Consider the following 21,536-nt stretch of genomic DNA (forward strand, 5'->3'; position numbering starts at 1 on the left):
GACAGTGTGACTAAGAGCATGGCGGCAGTGTTGGCTGCCCTGGCCACAGGCTGTAAGCAGGAAAATTCTGGGAAGAAGGGGGATGGATGGCCCTTTTCTGATTCATTGTGCCTGTATGTGTGGGTATGTGCACGCAGAGAAGAGAGAAGAGGCAAAGAACTAAAAGGCTTCGGTCAACAAAATCACAAGCCAAGGCAGAAGGGAAAGGTATTTTATGGGCTTGGCTGGAAGAGCTGTTGCAAGAAATGGAGGGATCCCACAATTCCCTGTGGATGCCGCTCCCTACTTTCTTCCCTCCCTCCCTTTTCCCTTCCTGCCTCAGGGTCAGGGTCCCTGGTCACCTCCAGTCTTCCTGGGAATCCTTGGCCATGGAGTTAGGTGAGACTAGATTGGAAAAGATGGCCTTTCTCGGTGCTGTTGTGGCCATATTCTTGATTTTGTTCAGCTTGTCCCGGGCCTGTTGGCATTTTTTCAGGCAACTCGAACACAGATCCTTCTCTTCTACCAGATATAAGTTGTCCAGCCTCCTGATGGTATCTATGAATGTATCTGACTCCTCTGCCTTGGGAAAGGGATTTCGCTTTGTGTTGAGCTTTTTGAGCTTGGGGAGCTTGGAGATGCTCTTAGGGATGGTGGTCAGCAGGTTGTCATGTAGCCCCACATCATGGAGCTCCTTCAGAGCACCCAGTGTGGTGGGCACACTGTCCAGATGGTTCAAGCCTAGGTTCAAGGTGCGGGTATTCTTGAGCTGATTGAGCTCCACAGGCAACCCATTGGTGGTCAGTCTGTTGTTGCTGACATTGAGGTAGAGCAGAGTAGTCATCTGGCCGATGGACTCAGGAAGCTTATCGATGTAGTTGCTGTGCAGGTCCAGCCACCGCAGGTTCTGGAACTTGGAGATTGATTCAGGGATTTTTCTGATCAGATTCCGGCTAAGGTCGAGCTCATCCACATCATTCAGTCTCAGGATACATTTGGGGAAGTTGGTAATTCCCATCTTGCTCAAGTCAAGGCGTTTTCTCCCATCAAATGTGATTTTGATACAATTCTTGGCCACATTGAGGGTGATCTTCTTGCCCTTGGGGCCTTTCCCGCCCTTGGCCATGTTCTTTTAGCAAGGGTGTATGTTTGAAGTGTGTTGTTCTGATTGGTTGGTGATCAGTTTGAGGGAAAAGTCACAAGAAACTGCTAGATATACTGTGACAAGAAGAGAAAATATGTCTAGTTAGGAGATGACATGAGGGCACCAGACTCCCCCCGAGTTGTAATGCTTCACTCGCTAGTGGTTAATGGAGAGAGATGCCTGCACAGAAATTAGGGCATCAGCAGAAGTCACCTCGCCAAAGATCTTCAGCAAATTCAGTGTCCTCTTCGGGGATGCAGGGCCGGCTGAAGGATGCTCAATGCCCCTCTGGCTGTGCCATTCCCTGACATATAAATCTCGCCACTCTCCTGGACTCAAACATATCCCCCTCCCCCACCAAAGGGTACGTATGTGTGTGTGTGTGTGTGTGTTCTTGGCTATCTGTCACTTCCCAGACCCTCACAAAAATCTAGTGTTTCCTTACAGTTATCCCATGAGTCCCTAGGGTGGGACTGCTGAGTTCTCAGAAGCAGCATAGCCTGAATATGAGGGAATAGGTGGGAGTTAAGAATGACTTATGTAGTACATCTCTCCTCACCTTCCTTCTGGACCCAGAGGCACCAGGCAGTCCTGAGCTGCTGTCACTGCAGTGCAACAGGAACAACACAAGAGCATCTTTCACTCAGCCCGCAAGTGGACATGTGTGCCTACACCTTGCTGAGGAGTGTGGAGGAGCCAGGGTTGAGCCTGGCAGTAAAAGAATGCTGTCTTTTTCTACTTCCTACCCCCTACACTTCCTCCGTCACATCCTTCACACTGCAATTCAAGTGCAGGCACCTCAGCACTGAGAGGTATGACTATGTTTATGACATTAGTTAATGACTGCTGCCATATGGAGAAGTAGAATGGACAGAGTCATGGGTCGATTCTGGCCTCAGAATGCTTGGCTTAGAAGTCTAGCTCTGCATTAAAGAATTTTCTTAAATTTTCGGTGCCACGGTTTTCTCATTTATGAAAACAGCCCCCTTACAGGGCTCTTGGGGAGTGTAAATTATCTAAGCTATAAAGTGCTTACAACAGTGCCTGGCACATAGTAAAAGCTTGATTAATGTTAACTATTAAATACTATTATCAGGAACTTTGCACATATTCCTTTTAATCTCCAACAATCCAGTAAGACCCATAGGATTATCTCCATTGTAAAGAGAAGAAGATGGGCTTGGGAGTGAGGAAGATCTTTAGCTAGAAAGAAGATGCAAACCGTCCTGTCCTATTCTAGAGACTCTTTTCTAAAACGTGGTGCCTCTTGCTTGCTTGCTGATTTTCTATTTTGGACCAAGCTCCTAACCTGGACAAAAGCATCAGGAGACAGATGCTTGCGTTAGCTTGCATTAGCTCCATTTCCCCACAGGGATGAGTGGGAGAGATGCCCTGCAGTTTCTATAGTTCATCATTCAGGCCCTTTATCAGGAACCAAGTTTACAAAACACATGAAGCACCAGCAATCAGGCTATGTGAGTCTATCATCACACATTTTCCTCATACAATAATCCTCAGTATCAGAAGGAAGTGGGTAAAAATTACCTTCCAGGTGCTTACTATCAATCCTGCTATTGCCATTTCTAGCTAAGGTCAGAGGGTCCTACTCTACGCAAGTCATCCTGGATCAGAGCCTCCTGGGATGGAGATCTCCATAGTAAACCAAAGAAAGTATTCTTAGCTCTCAGCAGCACTGATGTTCTTTCAGGCAGGCCTTGAAAGCTGAACCTGTTCTTTAGAAACAATGAACTAACCATATTCAGGCATAACTGGCTGGTTACCAAAGACAGTACTGTGTTCACCACTATTGAAGTTTTTATATCACACAGCATTGAGGAACCAGAAAGGATAAAGCAGACTAAAAATGAAGGCTGGGTTTCTAGCCACAGTTAAGATGGAATAAGTGCACTCTTCCCTGTTTCATCTATTGAATGCAACTAAAGGTCCCTGACAGAATTCCTGGAGCAGCTCTCTGAGGATAAGATGAAGGATAAGGTAAAAAGATATCTGAGGATAAGATGATAAACAGTATGAGACAGATTGGAAATGTAACTCAAAATAAGACCAACTTTGCAGCAATGGTGATGGAAAGATTTATAAGAAAAGCCCCTTTTTATGGCCAAAACAAAGAAGGGGGGTCTCCTGGGATCATAGAGAATGAGGGAGATCTCCTGGTGTTTTCCCTGTTTGTTTTTTTCCATCCTCTGCTGCCTGAGCCCCAGGCAATCCTGTATCACTAGAGTTAGCCAGGCAGACAGCTAAAACTCTGAGGGAGGAGAACCATTGTCTCTGACCAAACTTCAATCCCAAGGACATGGAAGTTGCTTTTTTCCTCTCTACCCAGTGCCACTTGGCCCCAGAGGCAGAAATAGTGGCAGGAAGTATATAGCAGATTTAGAAAATAAAAATCCCAAGATTTCTATTCAGAAGACCAAGGAAGGAGACCACTCCTAGAGCCACAAAGGGTGATTTAAAGAGGAGGGCATTTAATGACGTTGTATATGAACTTCTGGACACACCCTGAGATGTCTATGCATGGATAAAACCCTGAATAGCGTCTTTAGTACCTAATCCCAAACTGTGAACCCAAAAGCTTTGAACGTTGAGCTGAGAGGTAGACCACTGTAACAGGTAGAGATACTGATTTGAATAGCACTGAAAATTCTTTGACGACTGAATGGACACTGTAACCATAGTCTACAGAATCTACAGAAGGTGTGCCAGAACTTGTAGCCTGTGATTGCCTGCTAAAATACATACATATCAATATCAATATACAGGTCTATCCTAGAAGAAGGAGGGGAAAAAGTCGTGGTGCAGAACAATATTTGAAGGAAAAATGGGTAAAAACTTTTAACTGTTGATAAAAGATATAAAAATGATAGATGTAAGAATCTCAGTGAACTCCAAAGAGGACAAATAAGCTTAAAAAAATCCACACTCAGACATATAATCAAACTGCTTAAAATTAAAAACAAAAAAATTCACATTCACAACCTGCCAGAGAATACATATTATCTATAGGGGCCAGCAATGTGAATGGATGTACGTTCCTCACTGGAAACCATGGAGGCCAGAAGCACTGGAAAAATATAGTTTTCAAGTGCTGAAAGTAAGGAACAGTCAGGCAGACAGTGAATGACGGTATCCTGGATGAATGAAGGCAAAATGAGGACATTCTCAGATGAATGAAAAATAAAAGGATTTGTTACTATGGCTGAGCTGCTATAGAAGAAATGCTAAGGGAAGTTCTTCAGATGAAAGGGAGATGATATTAGAAACTTGGACTTGGGAATAGAGGAAGAGCTATGGAAATGGTAAACATCTGATAAACAGATTACTCTTCTCCTCTTAAGATCTTTAAAATATGTGTGACAGTTGAAAGCAGAAATTATAACAGTTTGGTGGGGTTTTCAATGTAGGTACATGAAATACATATGACAACTACAACATAATGGGGGGAGGTATTGGGACCTATATGGTAGGTAAGATTTTTACACTGCTTTGGTAAAATATTAATTCTAAGTAGGCTGTGGAAACATAAGCATGTATATCTTAATCTCCAGAGCAATCACTAAAACAATGTACAGAGGAATAAATAAAATATATACATTAAAATGAAACTGTAAAAAAATTAGAAGTCAAATAATCTAAAAGAAAGCAGAAAAGGCGAAATGGAACAAACAAAAGCAACTATTAAAATGGTAACCTAAATCCAAACATGTTAGTACTTCCATTAAATGAAAATGACCTAAACACACCAACCCAAAGCATAATTATCAGAATGGATAATAAAAGAACAAGACCCAATTATATACTATATATAAGAAACCCACTTTATATAAACAAAAGTAAGTTAAACTAAAAGAATGAAAAAAGACATACTCTGCAAACACTGAAGGGGAGCTGGGGAGTGACTTTATTAACATCAGACAACATATATTTCAGAGCATGAAAATTTACCTGAGATTAAAAAGAATACCACATAATGATAAAAAAGACACTTCACCATGAAGGTATAAAAATACTAAATGTATATGTACTTAAGACCAGAGCTTTGATATAAAAGAAACAAAAGCTGATAAAATTGAAAAAGGAAATGGACAAATCTATAATTAGAGGTGGAGACATCAATACTTGTCTCTCAATAATCAATAAAACAGACAGGGCTTCTCAACCTTGGCTCTACTGACATTTGAGGCCAGATAATTCTTTATTTTCTTTGTTGTTAGCAGGGGTGGGGCAGTGATGGGGGAAAGCCCTGTTCCATGCATTGTAGGATATTTAGCAGCAGAAGGCCAGAAGAGTCTATGCACTAAATGCAAGTAGCTCTCCACCACTTGTAACAACCAATAATGTCTCTAAACATAGACAACTCCTCACTGGGGCGCAAAATCGCCTCCAGATCAGAATTGTTAATATAGAAGAACTGAACATTACCATCAATCAACTGGATCTAATTGACACTTAAAACATTCTACCTAAAAAAAAAAAAAAAAAAATTCTACCTAGCAATGATATACACATTCTTTCCAAGTGCAGATGGAACATTCACAAATATGAACTATATTCTTGGTTATGAAACAAACCTTAACAAATATAAACAAATTGAAATAATGCAATATTTTCTCTGAAAATAATGGAATTAAATTAGTAATCAATATCAGAATGATAACTGGAGAATCTCCAAATAGTTAACAAACCACATATTTATAAATATTCGTGAGTCAAAGAAATCTCGAGGGAAATTAGGAAATGTCTTGAACTGAAGAAAAATGAAAATAGAACATATCTAAACTTATGGTATGCAACTAAAGCAGTGATTAGAGGGAAATTTATAGCTTTAAATGTTCATACTAGGAACATTTTAAAAAGTAAGAAAGGTCTTAAACCAATAGTGTAAACTTCCATTTAAAAAACTAGCAAAGAAGAGCAAAAAAACCTAAAGCATGCAGATAGGGTAAATAATAAAGAAAGAGAAGAAATCAATAAAATTGAAAGGAGAAAGACAAAAAACTTCTATATTCCCAGCAATAAACAATTGGAATTTGAAATTTGAAAAATAATAAACTCGAAAAGTAAAACATTTGTGTATTTCACATAAGTAATAAAAATGTACAGGATTTCTATGATGAAAATTACAAAACACTGACAAAATAAAGAAGATCTGAATAAATAGAGAAACATAACATGTTCATGAGTTGAAAGACTCAATATTGTTAAGAGTCAATTCTATCCAAATTGGTCTAAAGATCAATTCAAATTCCAGCAGGATTATTTGTATACATGAATGTACAGATTTTAAAATTTATATTGAAAGGAAAAGGAACTAGAAATCCAAAAAATTCTGAAAAAGAAAACATAAAGTTATGGGATTCATGCTTCCAGTTTTAAAACTTACCATGTAATTACAACAGGTGGTATTGGTGAAGTGACACATACATAGATCAGTGGAATAGAAAACAGAGTCCAGAAATAGAGCCACACAAATATAGCCAAGTGGTCAAATGATTTTTGACAAAAGTTCAAAGAAAATGCAATGGAGAAACAATGAACTTTCCAACAAATAATGCTGAAACAATTGGTTACCCACATACAAAAAAATAATAATAATCTCAAACTATTGAAATTAACTCAGGTAAACTCAAAATGAATCACAGATATGAATGTAAAGTGTAAAACCAGGAAACATCTAGAAGAAAAAGTACAAGAAAATCTTCATAAGCTGGAGTTAGGCAGAAGTACAATCCCTAAAAGGAAAGAAAATATTGACAAATTGGACTTCCACAAAATTTAAAATTTCCACTCTGTTAAAAAAATCAAGAATAAAAAGACAAGCTACAGAATGGAAGAAAATATTTGCAAATCACATGTCCAACAAGGGACTATTATCTAGAATCTATAAAGAACTCAAGGTCAACAGTAAGAAGATAAACAATACAATAAAAAATAAAATGCCCAAGAGATTTAACAAGACTTTTCACCATAGAAGTTATATGGTTGGCAAACAAAAATTTGCTCAACATCATTAGTCACTAGGAAAATGCCAATTAAAATCACAAGCAGGGGCGCCTGGGTGGCTCAGTCGGTTAAGCGACTGCCTTCGGCTCAGGTCATGATCCTGGAGTCCCGGGATCGAGTCCCGCATCGGGCTCCCTGCTCGGCGGGGGGTCTGCTTCTCCCTCTGACCCTCCCCCCTCTCCTGCTCTCTGTCTCTCATTCTCTCTCTCTCAAATAAAAAAAAATAAAATAAAATAAAATAAAATAAAATAAAATCACAAGCAGATACCACTACACAGTTATTAGAATGTCTAAAATAAAAAACAAAAAACCCTTAAAAATCAATATAGTACAAAGATTTGGTGAGGATACCAGAACAACCAGAGCATTCATGGGAATTCAGAATGTTACTCCGAAAAACGGTTTGGCAATTTCTTATAAAATGAACTGTATACTTACCACATGACCCAGCATTTCCCCAGCTAGATAATTACCCTAGAAAAACAAAAATTTAGGATCACACAAAAACTTACGCATGTGTGTTTATAGCTGCTCTATTCATGATTGCCAAAACCAGAAGAAAACAACCCAAAGACCTTTCAGTGGGTGGATGGATAAAGAAATTGAGGCGTATCCTTATCACAGAACACTGTGAAACAGAAAAGAGGACAAATCTATTGATACATGCAACAACTTGGATGCTCCTCAAAAAGCATGACTTTTTATAGCCCCACTTCGCCCTGTCTGCCCAGTAAAGGGCATCCAGATATGTACCACATGGCATTGCTCTGGTACACGTGCATATCAGCACAGGGAACACCTTTGCCCAAGGCGACGTGTCAGAGAAACTGCCCTACAGCACTTGAATTGAAACTGTAATTTAAAGAAAGGTGGACCAAGAGCAAGGGATCCTGTGTTCTGATTTTAATGTTTATCAATGACTTTTCTGCATGGTAAGTTGCCAGATTTAGCAAATAAAATTACACTTTCCCAGCTAAATTTTAGCTTCAGATAAACAGATAATTTTTAGTATACATGTGCCCCCAAACACTGCATAGTTCTGTATTTTATTTGGCAATTCTATCCCATGGGCCTGAACAAATATTTAAGTTTCCTTTGTTCATGATCCTTGTGTTAGTCCTTCAGGACTAATTTAAACCACATCGATGCGCTTATTCCTGCATTCATTCATTTGTTCACTCACCGAGTAAGTAAATTGAGGACCTATTAGATGCTACACAGGTGAGCAATAAAGAGGGCCAGTCCCCAAGCTCAAAGAACTAAAATCTAGATTGTTACTGATTCTCCTGAGCTCCCCAAAGTTTCTTATATTCAAGATAAAGTTCAGCTCAAACACAATAAGCATGGGCTAGAGGGGCCCTGGATGAGAAGGATGCTTCCAGTAGACACTCAAGACCCACCCAGGTGAGCCCTGCTGAGCCTGCTCCCCAGAGCCCATCCACACCCTGATAAGAAGCCCTCCAGGTCTGATGAATGATGGGAAGGTAGCAGCATGGAGCTGCCCACAGACTACTTCTCCACTGAAGAGCTTCTCTCCCAAGAGGCCCTTTGGCTCCGAACCTGCTTGTGAATTACCTGCAAGGCAAAGCAGGGGCTAGGATAATGCACTCCACCTCCTCCCCAGCACATATCGGTCCCCAGTCAGCCCCAGGCCAGATGAAGCATGATCAGCCCCCGCCCCCTTTACACATCTTCCACCTTACCTGCCTGGGGACCTTGCTCTTGGTTATGGAGAGCAGGGTGTATTGTATTTGCTTAGGGTCCATGAGGACCCCCTAAGCTGCTGAGTACCAATGGAAGCAGACCAGTGCCAGAAGCCCCTAAAGACCAGGAATATCCCTTCTCTTAGTCAACTCGGAAGGTCAGCATCCTGCCCAGTTCTGCCCATCGAGTAGGAGAACAAGTATGGGCAAAAGAAGTGTAAAACTCATGATCTTTTGATTCAACAAAAACTGGCTAGATGGTCTGATATTATCAATTCACAGAATCCTCAAATGTCAGAGTGGGACCAACAACCCACACAAGGGAAGCTGGAAATCAGAGAAGGAGATATAAATTGATAAACATGGGTAGATGGATGGATGGATGGACAGATGGATGGATGGATAGACAAATAAGAGATTTCATATCATATGAATAGCTGAGAAGCCCTAATACAAGAAGTTTTTAAATGTACTGGGTCTTCTTGTCTTGAACTATTGGTTTTTATACTTTGGAAAAACTGGACCGGTTGGTTGACTCTAATTTCTAATTAATTTTTCTATCTAGTCATTGTGAATCAAACAGCATGGTGGGACACCCCATGGATATCTAAATTAAAAATGTAATGGCAACCTATATTTTAATGCCATCAAAATATTTGCAGGCATTTTTTAGTTGTAAGATTGTTATCCTCACTATGATAATAGAATTTATCTTGTGCCTTGCACTCATGTGTCTTTATATTTGTAATTAAGACTGACTTTGTATATATCTGATATCTTTAACATCTTGCTAATGTGATCTCACAATAATTATTTCACTCTTTTGACTAATGCATTCAGACGCAGGATAGACACACTATAGAACCCAAACCCCAAAAGTCACTGCTGTTTCCCAGCCAGTGTTTGGAGCTAACTTCACAGCAAGCTTCATGCTGTATGAGTGAGAAATATCTTTTGCTTGTGGGCCATCTCTTAAGGGGAAACGATGTAAACTTCCTTCAATAGAATCACTCATTCCAAAGGCACTGCATTTATTCTCTCTCCTGACTTTCATAAGACCCATTCACCGGACACGTAAGAGGCCAGCCTCACCTCCGCCGTGACTGCCTACATGGCTTCCAATCATTCCCTGTGCCCTCCACCCCTTCCCCAAATGTGCTGTACCTTCTCATAAGCAGCCAGGTGGCAGGTGGAGATGTGGGTGGTCACCATGGGGCCGTCTGTGGAGAGCATCTGTCTGGAACCTCCAGCCAGGGCTCTAAAATAGGCACTAATATTTGACTTGGGCACAGTCTGCACTGGGGGAAAGAACTGCCATTTGTCCAGTGCCCACTCTGGGTGAGGAACTGTGCGCTTGTCTACTTGCTTTACAGTGTTAGCTGGTTTCTGGAGTATAGACTCCCTGGGGGTGTAAACATGAAGTGCTTTTATTTTTTCCATTCCTGCCCCAGCTGTGTTATGTTGAGCCCCTCTTTCCTGTGGACAGGACAGATTGCTAGGAAGGGGATAAGGGACAGACTAGAAGCAGAAATATGTCGGTGAGGCTCACAGCAACAGCTCCACCAGACACGTGGCAGAGTTGATGGAGAGAGATGCAGACAGCAGGTGTGGGGTCTTACAGGGACCCCATGATTGTGAGAGTTTTCTGACATCAAGTTCAGAAGATCCACTCCACATCATTCACTCAGGTGACATGTACCAAAGTAATGATTGCAGACATGCGGCTGGGCCCTTCCTCTATCTGCACAGCAACGATACAGTGTCATTCCTATCTTTATAATAAGAGAATTGAGGCTCAGAGAAGTCAAGTGACTTTCCCAAGGTAACACAGACAACACAGCACAGCCAAAGCAAACCTAGTTATGTCTGACACCAAAGCTTATGATCGTCGTGCTGTACTATGCTGCCTTTCTTTTTTCTTTCTACTCTTGCCTTTACTCTAGCAGTAGGAAATGCTTATCCTGGGGGGCACATTGCCAGCCCCCTGACTCCAAGGAGAAGAAGGCATTCTGGAATCCTAGCATTCCCAGGGCGAAATACACCTGGAACGGAAATTAAAGCTGCTTGTCCCTCATGTCCCCAAAAAAGGTGTGCCGCTGGCTTTGGAATCTGTTGTCCCTCCGCCACACTAGTCCCCCAGGCCCCCCAGGTGTGAGCTTATTGCCACACTGAATGTGCCAAGAATGTAAAGATACAGGTTTTTCATCCAGCATGGCCAGTGAATGTTAGCCCACCACCTTCCCAGGTGCTCACCCCAGAGACTCGAGGCCCTCTTCTGCCCTCGGGGGCTGCTGGCTATGTAGGGGCGCTGAGAGGCTGTATGCAGACCACCAGAAGTTTGATTTTCACTGTGTGGGCTCACTGTAAAATCTAACCCCTGTAAGATGCACATCTGATCTTCCCAGACAACAGGCCATCCCCACATGTCAATCATATGATGCTCTCCACCCCCTCCCCACCCCACACAGGCATGCTCAACTCTTAGAAGCACATCGTGCCTTCTCCTTCGCAAAGCCACCTCCCTATGCCATTTCATTCAGTCCTCACTACTCTCCTTTGAGGTGGGAATTTTCCTCCTACCCCAAGATAAGGATGTCGTGGGGTAGAGTGGGGCATGAAGTAGTTTATCCACATTCCCACAGCTCACCTTATTCTGGGTAGAACGTTCTTTCCGTGATAATAGAGCTGCAGCAAACAGAGTGTCTGTGTGGAAATCATCAGGTTCCCTCCATGTGGCAGTTATCTGGTTAATCAGATCAACACAGCTCTAACCACCTTCCTGGGCTATTATGCATGTATATAGCGCTGTCTACCCTTAATATTATTTACTTCTCCGGCCTGAGCACCAGTGTGGCTCCGCACATGTGCTGCTGGGAAGTCGTTATCTGTCAAACTGCCCCCTTCCCCCGGCGGATAATAAGAATTCAACTTTTATTTGGAGCAAAAGTTCCCAGGGGGTCACATGGCCCAATAACAAAAGATTATGATTTCTTATTGGTTTAATAGCATCTATTTTGTAATTCTGAATGTACTCTGTTTTAATTGGATTTGTTAAAGGAACAAAAGGGAATAGGTGACTTACAATTAAAATAAAATATTAAGATTGTTAGTTTAACAGACTAGAAATGCCTTGTTCATCAGCAAACGCATTCAAAACACACAAACTAACCTCTACACACAGGAAAGCGGAAGGACCAGTCAGTCCTGGCACCTGGAAACCTCAAGAGATGAGCGTTAATCCAATTTCAACCAACGTGATTTAAATACTGCTACTGCCAGATAGATGTTATTGCATTTTCTCCCCACAGCCTTGGCTTCCCCTGCAGATAAGGCAATGGGCTCCAAGAAGCGGCCTGGAAAGGTGAAAAGTACAGGGGCTTTAGACCCCTCTACCATCTGGGGGACCCTGGACGGTCCCCTGAGCCTCACTGAGCTTCAGCTCCCCCTTCTGTGAATAAGATCATGAAAGTGGCTGCTTCTGAAGGTTGGGTGAGGGTGAGTGAGCCCTGGAGGCCTGTGTGGTGCCTTTGTGTGTTGGGGGAGAGGTGAAATAGTAGCATCAGGACAGCATAACTGGTCAACAGTGGAGCCACGACTCCAGGGTTCCCGTGGAGCAGAAATCTGATTCAGGCTTCACAGCCCCACATCCTTACTATGGCATCTCTGCCTCTCCAGGCACAGACTTTAGATTACTTTATCCTGGGGGACAAGGAGACATAGCTCCTTGAGGCCCAGGAACCCCAAGATTGCAGAGATGGGGCTCGTCCTTCACAAGTGCCCCATGGTGCGTGCATATCTTCTGTACCCCGTCTGGCCCCGGGGAGAACTTGCTGAGGGTGAGCATGGCACGGACCCCTGGGTGCCCTGGAGGCGTACACTGGCAGGTACCCTGATGTGGTGCCCCCAACTGCTGTAGGAAGGCCCCCAGCTCCGAGGGGGCTATAAATCCTCCCACTGTGAAGCCATGAGATACTGTGAAGGGGAACCCTAAAGATCAACCATAAGGGAACAGTTGAACTTCCATGGCCCTTTGGATTTATTCATTCATTAACAATAGGTTAACTGCATACAGATATACAACTGATAACTGCCATGGATGGGCATGGTTTTATATGGCAAGCAACATGAAGAAAGAGAGGAACAAAAGCAAAGAAGTGTACAATGCCAGGTGGCAATGAGTGCTAGGAGAAGGAGTTTGGACAAAAGAAACAGATGGTGCTTGGGGGGCGTGTGTAGGGGGTCATATGCTTCTGGAGAGGGTGACCAGGAAGGGCCTCCTTGAGAAGAAGACACCTGGGCAGAGACTGAAGGAAGCAAGGATCCAGGGAGATGGGGAGGGGGTTCTAGATAGAGGAAACATCAGATGGAAAGGCCCTGTGGCAGAGGGGAGGGGCGGGACAAGCGCAGGGGAGAAGGAGGGAGAGAAGAAAGGAAGGCAGGCAGGGCAGAGGCACAATTTTTAAAAACAAAATAAGCAAAAAAGAATGATAGCAGACATGATCTGGCTTATTTTCCAAATGATACTCTGGCTGTCGTGAGAAAAATCCCCAGGGCATGTCAAACCAAAGAGAGAAAGCTTGTCCCTACACTTCTCCCAAGGCCATCACAGACAAGCCCATGCCCTCTCCTCTCTAATTTCTACCTGAGACAGGAGGAATCCCAGCCTCCTGGCTGGCATCAGCCATAGTGTGGTACTGGGCTGGTACCTCGCTGTGAAGTGTGTGCTCTCAGATAGGGTCTTGGGTCCACCAGGAAGCTACCATGTGCAGGACCCCTTACGTGCAGCCCACTGAGTGGGAGCAGCAGGGGGCTGCATGTAAACCAGACATGGCAGGGAGTTGACCAGGCTGGATGAGAACTGTGTCTGCCATGGGTTCCCAGGGGGCCATGGCCAAGCCACTTGCCTCTTCTCTGTCTATACCCCATACCTTGGTGATCTCATCTAGTCTCATTGCTTTAAATACACTAAGGACTCCCCAACTTTTGTGTCTTGACCTCGCCTGCTGATCCCAGCCTTGTATCCTTCTGCCTACTTAACATTTCTACTTGTACTATGTAAAGACACCAAAACACATTGTGTCCAAAACCGAGCTCCCTGTCCACCCACTGCACCCACAGCCTCTCTGGCCAGGCCAACAGCAACAGCATCTCGTGTGTCAGGCCCCAAGCTGTGGCATCACAGCCAACACCCCTTTTCATCTTAGGTTCCATGCTGCTTGCTCTGTGCTCAAAGTCATTCCAGAATCCTACCATTTCCCACCACGTGCCTGGGCACCACCGTGGGCTGAGTCACTGCTGTTTGCCACTGGGCCTTTGCAGTGGCCTCCTAGCACCTGTCTTCACCCCATGCGATCTGTTCTCGACACAGCAGCCAGGGGATTTCTGTTACCACCCTGTTACTCCTTGGCGCACAGCCCTCCAGTGACTCCTGTTTCACCCAAGTAAGGGCTGGACACTTGGCAGTGGCCCCATGGCCTAACCCACCACCACCTCCCTGAGGGGGCTCCCCACCACTCGCCCCCACACTCACTCCACATGCACCACCCAACCTGGCCATTCCTCTAACCTGCCCCCACAAACTCCTTTTATGGCCTTTACTCCAGCTCTTTCATTCTTCTGGAAGGTTCTTCTCTCAGATATTTACTTGACTGACCTGTTCAACTTCTTCAAGGTTATGGGTAAAATTTAACTTCTCAATTCAGCCTGCTCTGATCCCCCAATTAATGATGCAAACTGAGCCCAAGCACATCCTAATCCTCCTTGCTCTGCTGTACTTTCTTCCATAACACGTATAACCTAAATATTATTTTATAATAGGCTTACTTGTTGTGCTTACTTTTATTGTCTGTCCCTTGCTCTCCTCCCCGAACAGACTCTAAACTCCTAGTGCCTGGAGGCCCTCTGTCAGTCTTGGTTAAATGAATGAATTCTAGGTGATTACCAAGGTCATCTCAGTTCCCATGACCTCAGAAAGGGGTCAGCTTCATTGCAGATTCCACAGCTTGTAACAGCTGCTGTGGAATCCCTCTTGACCCATTGTTTTCCCACCTACTTTGAAATGGCTTCTAGAACATGCAGACTATTTTTAAGGGAGAGGTCTGTGGGGAAAAGTCGTCACTTTCACACCAAATATTTATTAGTCACTGAGTGTGTACCCAGCCCTGGGTGGGACACCCTTGAGGACAGGAAGACCTGTCCAAATAGATGCATATACAACGGCGTGATGAAATTTTTGGCTGTGAGATTAAGTGTGCAGGGAGGCTGGGAAGTGGGTTAGCAGTACAACAAATGAAGTTTTAATTGGGTTAGGCCAAAGGGAAAGAAAGCTTCCAAAAGTAGGAATGAACAAGAGCAAAGGTAGAGCAATGGGATCAAGCAAGAGGTCTGAGGAGATGCGGCTAACCTTCGGGACGAGACCCCCCCATCCTCCACTCCGGCTCACCAGGCAGCACAGATATCACTGCTAAGAACCTCTTTTCAAGAAATAAGAACCAAATGTTCTGTATAAATATGTTTATGGCGGTGCTATTTAAAATAATAAAAACAAATGGACACAATCCATGTATCTAACAGTGGACAGTTGACGTACTGTCCAGTCACAGCATGAAATGAATATTCAACAGTAACTAAAACAAAACAAAAACATCATTTTCCAAGAAATGCTGAAAGGAAACATTTGGAGGCATAATGTTATGAGGAAAACATTCTGTGCCCATATGACCTCGCTGCCCTCATGAGCATGCACACACACCTCAAGAAAAAAGATGGAAGAACATCCAAATATTAGCAGAAATGCCCTCTGGAAATTATGGTGTCGGGTTGTTTTTACTTTCTTTCTTAAATGTCTATGTAGTTTCTAAGTTCTCTGCATTAGATACAAAATCTATGTCTAATCAGGAAAGAAAGTTGCAAACACATTCACACGCACGTGCTCAGACACACGTGCACATACAACACACACACACATCTACTTCCTTTTCAATTGCATGAATTTTGTAAAGCCACTCATGTCATCGTGTTTAAAATAGGGGGGTTTGTGTGTGTGTAAGAAAGAGATTTTAAAATAGCGAGCATATTTGAGTCAAAGAGGGACATCTGAGAAAATATTCCCTGGACAAAGACGAGAAGGAACCACATGTTTAGAGGGCCACGGGCTTGGAGGTGGACCAGCCGGGCTCCTCTCCTGACTCCCTATTTCCTGCTATGTGTCACCAGCCTCAGTTCCCTTGGGTAGAGTGGGGCGATGAGAGGGTTGCATAGGAGAAAAAGGTCGGGGGGGTGACAGGTGCTTAGTGAAGGGAAGCTTTGGTGACGGGATAGCAGCCATGGTGCTGGTTGTTAGTTGAGAACCCCAACTTACCCAGCCAGTGGCAGATGGAGGTGGGGGAGCACCTGAGAAGCACCCCACCAACTGCAGACATGCAAACTAAGCCGGAGGCAGCCCCATGCCTGGCCATGCTGGGAGGGTGGTGGAGTGGGGGAAGGAGGGAGGCAGCCATTCTCGTTCCCTCCAGAGATGTTCCCTCAGAGCCAGCCAGCCCTCCACCGCACTGAAAACCCTGACCAACCACAGACGACTGTGATACGCAAACCACATGGCCTTCTACGTGTTGGCGACCCAAACTAGGCTGCAATGTAGGGGAGGATATTTACGTAAACAGTGCTAATGTTTGTCCATCCAGAGGGGAAGGCCACTGGAAGGACCATGGGCTGATTTTTAAAGCGACACAAAAGGGTGGTTTGGGGCTCATTGCTTGTATGTAAGGCACCTGTCTTTTGAAATGCTGTGGCTTCTAATCTTAATTTTTTTTTTCTGTAGAAATATTTCCTAAATTCAGATTTCCCATGCCTCCTTGAGTCTTTATTGGGCTTACCTGAAGTTATTACTGAAGCATTCAGCCCTATCATCAGTGAGAAAGACCCCTTCTCTGACTCTGGGCAGCTAGATATAACCTGCTGGACATGATAGGAAAGATCAAGACAGGCAGCAGCACTGTGTTTAGGATGGAGCAGCTCTGCACCTTAGTGACCAGGTATTAGCCAGTTTGTCTGCTTCCTTCCTGTTGTGTATAAAAGTACTTAATAGAAGGCAGGCACTCGGGCAGCAGGGAACAACGGTGCTTTGAGGCCAGTAGAACTGGGCTCCACCCCACCTTTACTGCCAACCTGATTTTAATCCTGAGCTCAGTTTGCTGATCTGCAAAATGGGTCAGAAAAGTGCAGCTGGTTATGAAGAGTAAATGTGGGGATGACTATACACTGAGTGGCCAGTGTGTAGTGGGTGCTCAGTGAGTGGTAACCTGGCTCCCGCAGTCAGTGCCTTTGTGATGGTAAATCATGCTGGTAGATCCACCAAACAGCACCATAGTGATCCCTTCCCTACAGTGAGTAGCCCTAGGACACTCCCCACTGGTCATTAATACCAAATGTAAGACTTGTGGAGCAATCTTTGTGGATTCCCAAGGACAAAAGTCTTTGCAACCTTTTTAACACAAATTAATAATAAAAGAAAAAAAACATAGTAGCAATTAGAAGATATGATTATACCTTTGTCCACTGTTAACCTCTAGAGCTTGCTACAGCCCAAGCTACTCACTTGCTCATTCATTCATTCATTCATTCACCAATCTGTATTTGAGTCATTCTATAGGTCAGGGTCAGGCCGGAAGAGATGCAGTGAACAAGATAGACATTGCTGTACTTCTCATGAAACTCCTATTTTAGGAGAAGCAAATCAATCGATAAAAACAAACAAAAAGACCTAAGATCATTTCAGTTGGTGTAGACGCTCTGCAAAAAATCAAAACCTGGTGGACGTCAAAGGGAATGCCAAGAATCAGGGAGAGAATATTGGGGAGGAGGTGGCCTAATTTAGACCAAGAAGGTCAGGGAAGTTCTCTCTGAGGTGACATTTGAGCTGACACTAGGACTAGGCCACACAGGAGGATTTGGAGAAGAACACCCCAGGGTGGGGGTTGCACCAGGTGCAAAGTCCTACCAGTGGGGACAAAGGAGATGCCATGGGGGCTGGAGCAGGGCCAGTAAGGAGAGGGTAGAAGATGAGGACAAAAAGCTGGGGAAGGCCTGCTTAGAAGTTTAGAAGCATCACCCCGGCTGCTGGGAACTCTCCAGAGGTAGGGAAGGAAGAGTAGATGAAGACAGCCACTTGCAGGCAGCAAAAGATGGTGTAAACCAAGAGGGTGGGGAGGAGAAGGATAGCGCATATTTACCATATGTGGTAGAAGCAGAATCAATGGAATGGTCGTCTGGGTTGCATGTGTGGGTCAAAGAGAAAATGCAGGCTGACGTTCTAGCGGGCCTGGCGTTTTCTATACATGGTTCCTCTTTTGTGCTGAGCATTAATTTTATGTCCAAGTGCATTATGTGTATTATCTCATTTGGTCCATCCACCCCACTTTACTGATAAAGCACTGAGCCTCAGAGCATGTCCCCTGTCAAAGTCACACGCTGGTCAAGCACAGCCAGTATCTGCTCAGTCTTCTTGTCTGTGGAATGAACTGCCCCTCTGCTTTTCCATGAAACTTGGTTTTACAACGTCCAGTGATAAATTTGGCTCTCTGGACTAACAAGGAAGCTCCTGACTTGTGTTTTCCAGACACTAGCCTCAACGGAGCTAGATTCTGTGGCACTCTCATTCTAGACCAGGTCAAGCCCCATCCTTAAGACTCACCCGTTGCGGCAAAGATAGCATGCGTGTGTGTTATTGGACCTAGCTCTGGGGGCTGAGATGAGGTCTGTGATGTGAGACTGGGAGAAAAATGGAAGTTGGCAGTGAATCGAACTGGCAGTGGATGGAAAGGCTGGTGATGGATTGTGCAGCCGGGGAGCCCATCATGCCTGCCTGGAGGGGTGCAGGTTTCTGTGCACACCTTCTCTTCTAGGGATACCAGGGGCCAGGAAACATCTCCCAGTCTGACTTTCCCATCACCCAGGTGATGGCTGGAGGGAGAGATCATGAAGTCATCATCCCCTCTCGACAGCAACAGTAGGAGACCCTTGGGTCCCCAAGAGGAAATTGGAGCCACCAAGCACTAGGCCCTAAAAATTGGTCTCTAGACAACCGTTGGGCTCAGGTGCTCTGCAGAGTGGAGAGTGGCTGTCCCAGTACTTCCGTCTCCCCTGCAGGCTCAGGCTCAAGCCCAGAAGGCATGGGAGTCACAGACCAGTCGCAGCTCTGTCTCTCCCTAGATATGTGGCCTCATACACATTTCCTAACCTTTCTGACTCCCCATTTCATCCCGCAGGAGCTGGTGTTCAGGACTTGGTTCACATAACATAGCACCCATATGGTTCATAAATGTATTGAGAACCTACTATGTGCCAGACCCTTTGCAAAGCAATGACACTGCATAGTTGTTAACACATTTGAATTCAGTTCCTGCTTTCAGACTGTGTGTGTAGATTATATGGACCACCTACTATAGGCTAGACATTTTACAGACATTATAAGGAATTCTTATAACCACCTGATGTATTGATTTTTATCTCCACTGGATGGATATGGCAACTAAGGCTCAGAGAGGCCAAGTAGCTTGTCCAGAGTCACAAAGATTGGAAGTAGGAGCACCTACCTTTTCCCATTACACCTGTCATGGAAATAGGGACATAAGACATGTGTTCTAGTGTGTTCTTGAAGAGTCTCTCCTTGCAAGGCCCAGCCCAGCCTAGACTTGACTGCTTGTTAATGGGTCCCAGCATTCAGGGTAGCTTGTGGCAAGGGTTTGCCTCCAGACTTCTCAAAAGATGGACTGTGGCCCCCAACCCCCACCATAGTCAGCAGTCATTAGGCCCCAGCCTCCTGAGTGAAGAAGAGCTCCCACACTGCACTTTCTTTGGGGGTCAGTCACTGCTAAGAAGCAGTTCAAACTCTATAGTCTCTCCCTGCCTGTGGAACAGCAAAATGCTCCAGACACAGACTTTGGAAAGAGACCCAAGCTTGACTGCAAAGCCCCACAGATTCACACACCATCTTTCCCAAGGTGGCCCATGGCCCCGGGCACCGGAGAAAGGCCGGCTGGGTCCCCAGCTAGGGCCCCTGCTAGCTGCCCTTCCTGCCTGGGGCTCTGGGCCAGTTTCCTCCTCTCCTAAATAATGAATTAGCTCATGTCTGGGGTTTGTAAACAAAGCACAGAGAGAACCAGCATTTCCAAAGTTGCTGACTCAAAGGAGGAGAGCAAAAAGCAGAGTTTGTTTGGCAGAGTTCAAGTAAATCGATAAATGTAAGGCCACCACCAGAGAAAAACTTACCCCGTTCCTGCCAGTTCCTCCTCCTCAACTGTGAAACTTTGTCACCAGGCAACAGGAGACTTTGGGACCTGGAGTTAATTAGCATAATCTTGACGCCAGCCTGCAAGGTGAGAGAACACAATAGGCGACAATGTCTCCAGGACACCGCCACGCGGGGGGCGGGGGGGGGGACGCCGGGGCCTGGGCTCCTCCGGCTTCTTGCAGGGGGGAGTTCGCGGTGGGCACTTCGCCACCAGGCAGAACCAGTTTGCCGTGGCCACGCCGGAAGTGGACATTGCTAACGGGGAGAAACAGCTATGCTTGCCCCTTTTAAGGGACAGATACCTTACTTCTCTATGAAGCATTGAGGGAGTCCCATGAACTATCACTCAATTTGTTGTTTATCCAAATAGCTTTTTCAGTTCTTTGATCTGTGAGAGAGCTATCTTTTATCTGTTTGTTTGAATTTCATTATTTCTTGCAGTTTTCTCTTGGTGCCCTTTTCATGCTATGAAGTCAGAATGACCATAATGCTCGTAAAAACCATACAGTTGTATAGTCATTTTTTCCTCACTTAATATTATGTCAAATGCTGATGTGTAATTTCTAAAATCTACCTTTCGATTGAACGTGTAATACACAAAAGCACAGTCCTGTGCTTTTCCTGTTGTTTCCAATTTGGTGCTATCGTGAATAGGGCTGCAACGAATGTATTTGTACATTTATAATCTTTTTGTTCAGTGTTTTTCTTTAAATTAAATTCCCAGAAATTGAGAAGATCAGCATAAAGTTACATATGAAAACTATTATGCAAATAATAAAATAACCTCGTAGAAAAATTTGAAAATGCGTACATAGAAATGAAGAAATAAATATGCTCCAAATTGCACTACCCAAATCAAGTTGGAAATAAGTAAGATAATTAGCAAATAAATAATTTGAACTACAAAATGAATCCAAGCACTACACATTTTGAAAAGTACAAAAAAAAGCAAAAGGAAATAGTTGAAATTAAAAAATAAAAATATGGCTAACCACAAAAACTTCAAATACATGGATACCACCACTGTTTTGTTTAATGCAAAACTAAAAGAAAACAGGTCATTTAATTTAGACAATAAATGGATTTAAAATAATTACCAAATTCAGATAAATAGAAAATTAAAAGTTACCCGAAGTCCTATGACCCAGTGTGTTTCTAATTAGACTATTTGTAAAAGTACATCATTCAAATTAGAAAATAAATAATGTGAAAATCATAAAACACAGATAAGCAAAAATAAAATCAATATTTTACAGAAGAAAATGCCCAAGAAGATAAATACATTTTAAAATGCACATATGTAAAACCTCATGAGAATTAAAGCCGCTCAATTTCAGCATCTGGAGGTAATTTCCTGTTCTATACCCTTCCGGACTTTTTCTTTTCTTTTTTTTTTTTT

At 43.9% G+C, this 21,536-nt stretch overlaps 2 protein-coding genes across 2 annotated transcripts in view; one reads left to right on the plus strand and one right to left on the minus strand.

Annotated features, from left to right (window-relative positions):
- WDFY4 (WDFY family member 4) overlaps positions 1-21,536 on the plus strand; it is a 277,946-nt gene that overhangs the window by 212,175 nt on the left and 44,235 nt on the right.
- On the minus strand, positions 338-1,105 carry LRRC18 (leucine rich repeat containing 18). Its single transcript, XM_021699515.1, has one exon. The coding sequence runs from the start codon at positions 1,103-1,105 to the stop codon at positions 338-340; it is 768 nt and encodes a 255-aa protein (XP_021555190.1).

This window comes from Neomonachus schauinslandi, chromosome 6 (assembly GCF_002201575.2).
Source record: "Neomonachus schauinslandi chromosome 6, ASM220157v2, whole genome shotgun sequence".
Taxonomy (NCBI): domain Eukaryota; kingdom Metazoa; phylum Chordata; class Mammalia; order Carnivora; family Phocidae; genus Neomonachus; species Neomonachus schauinslandi.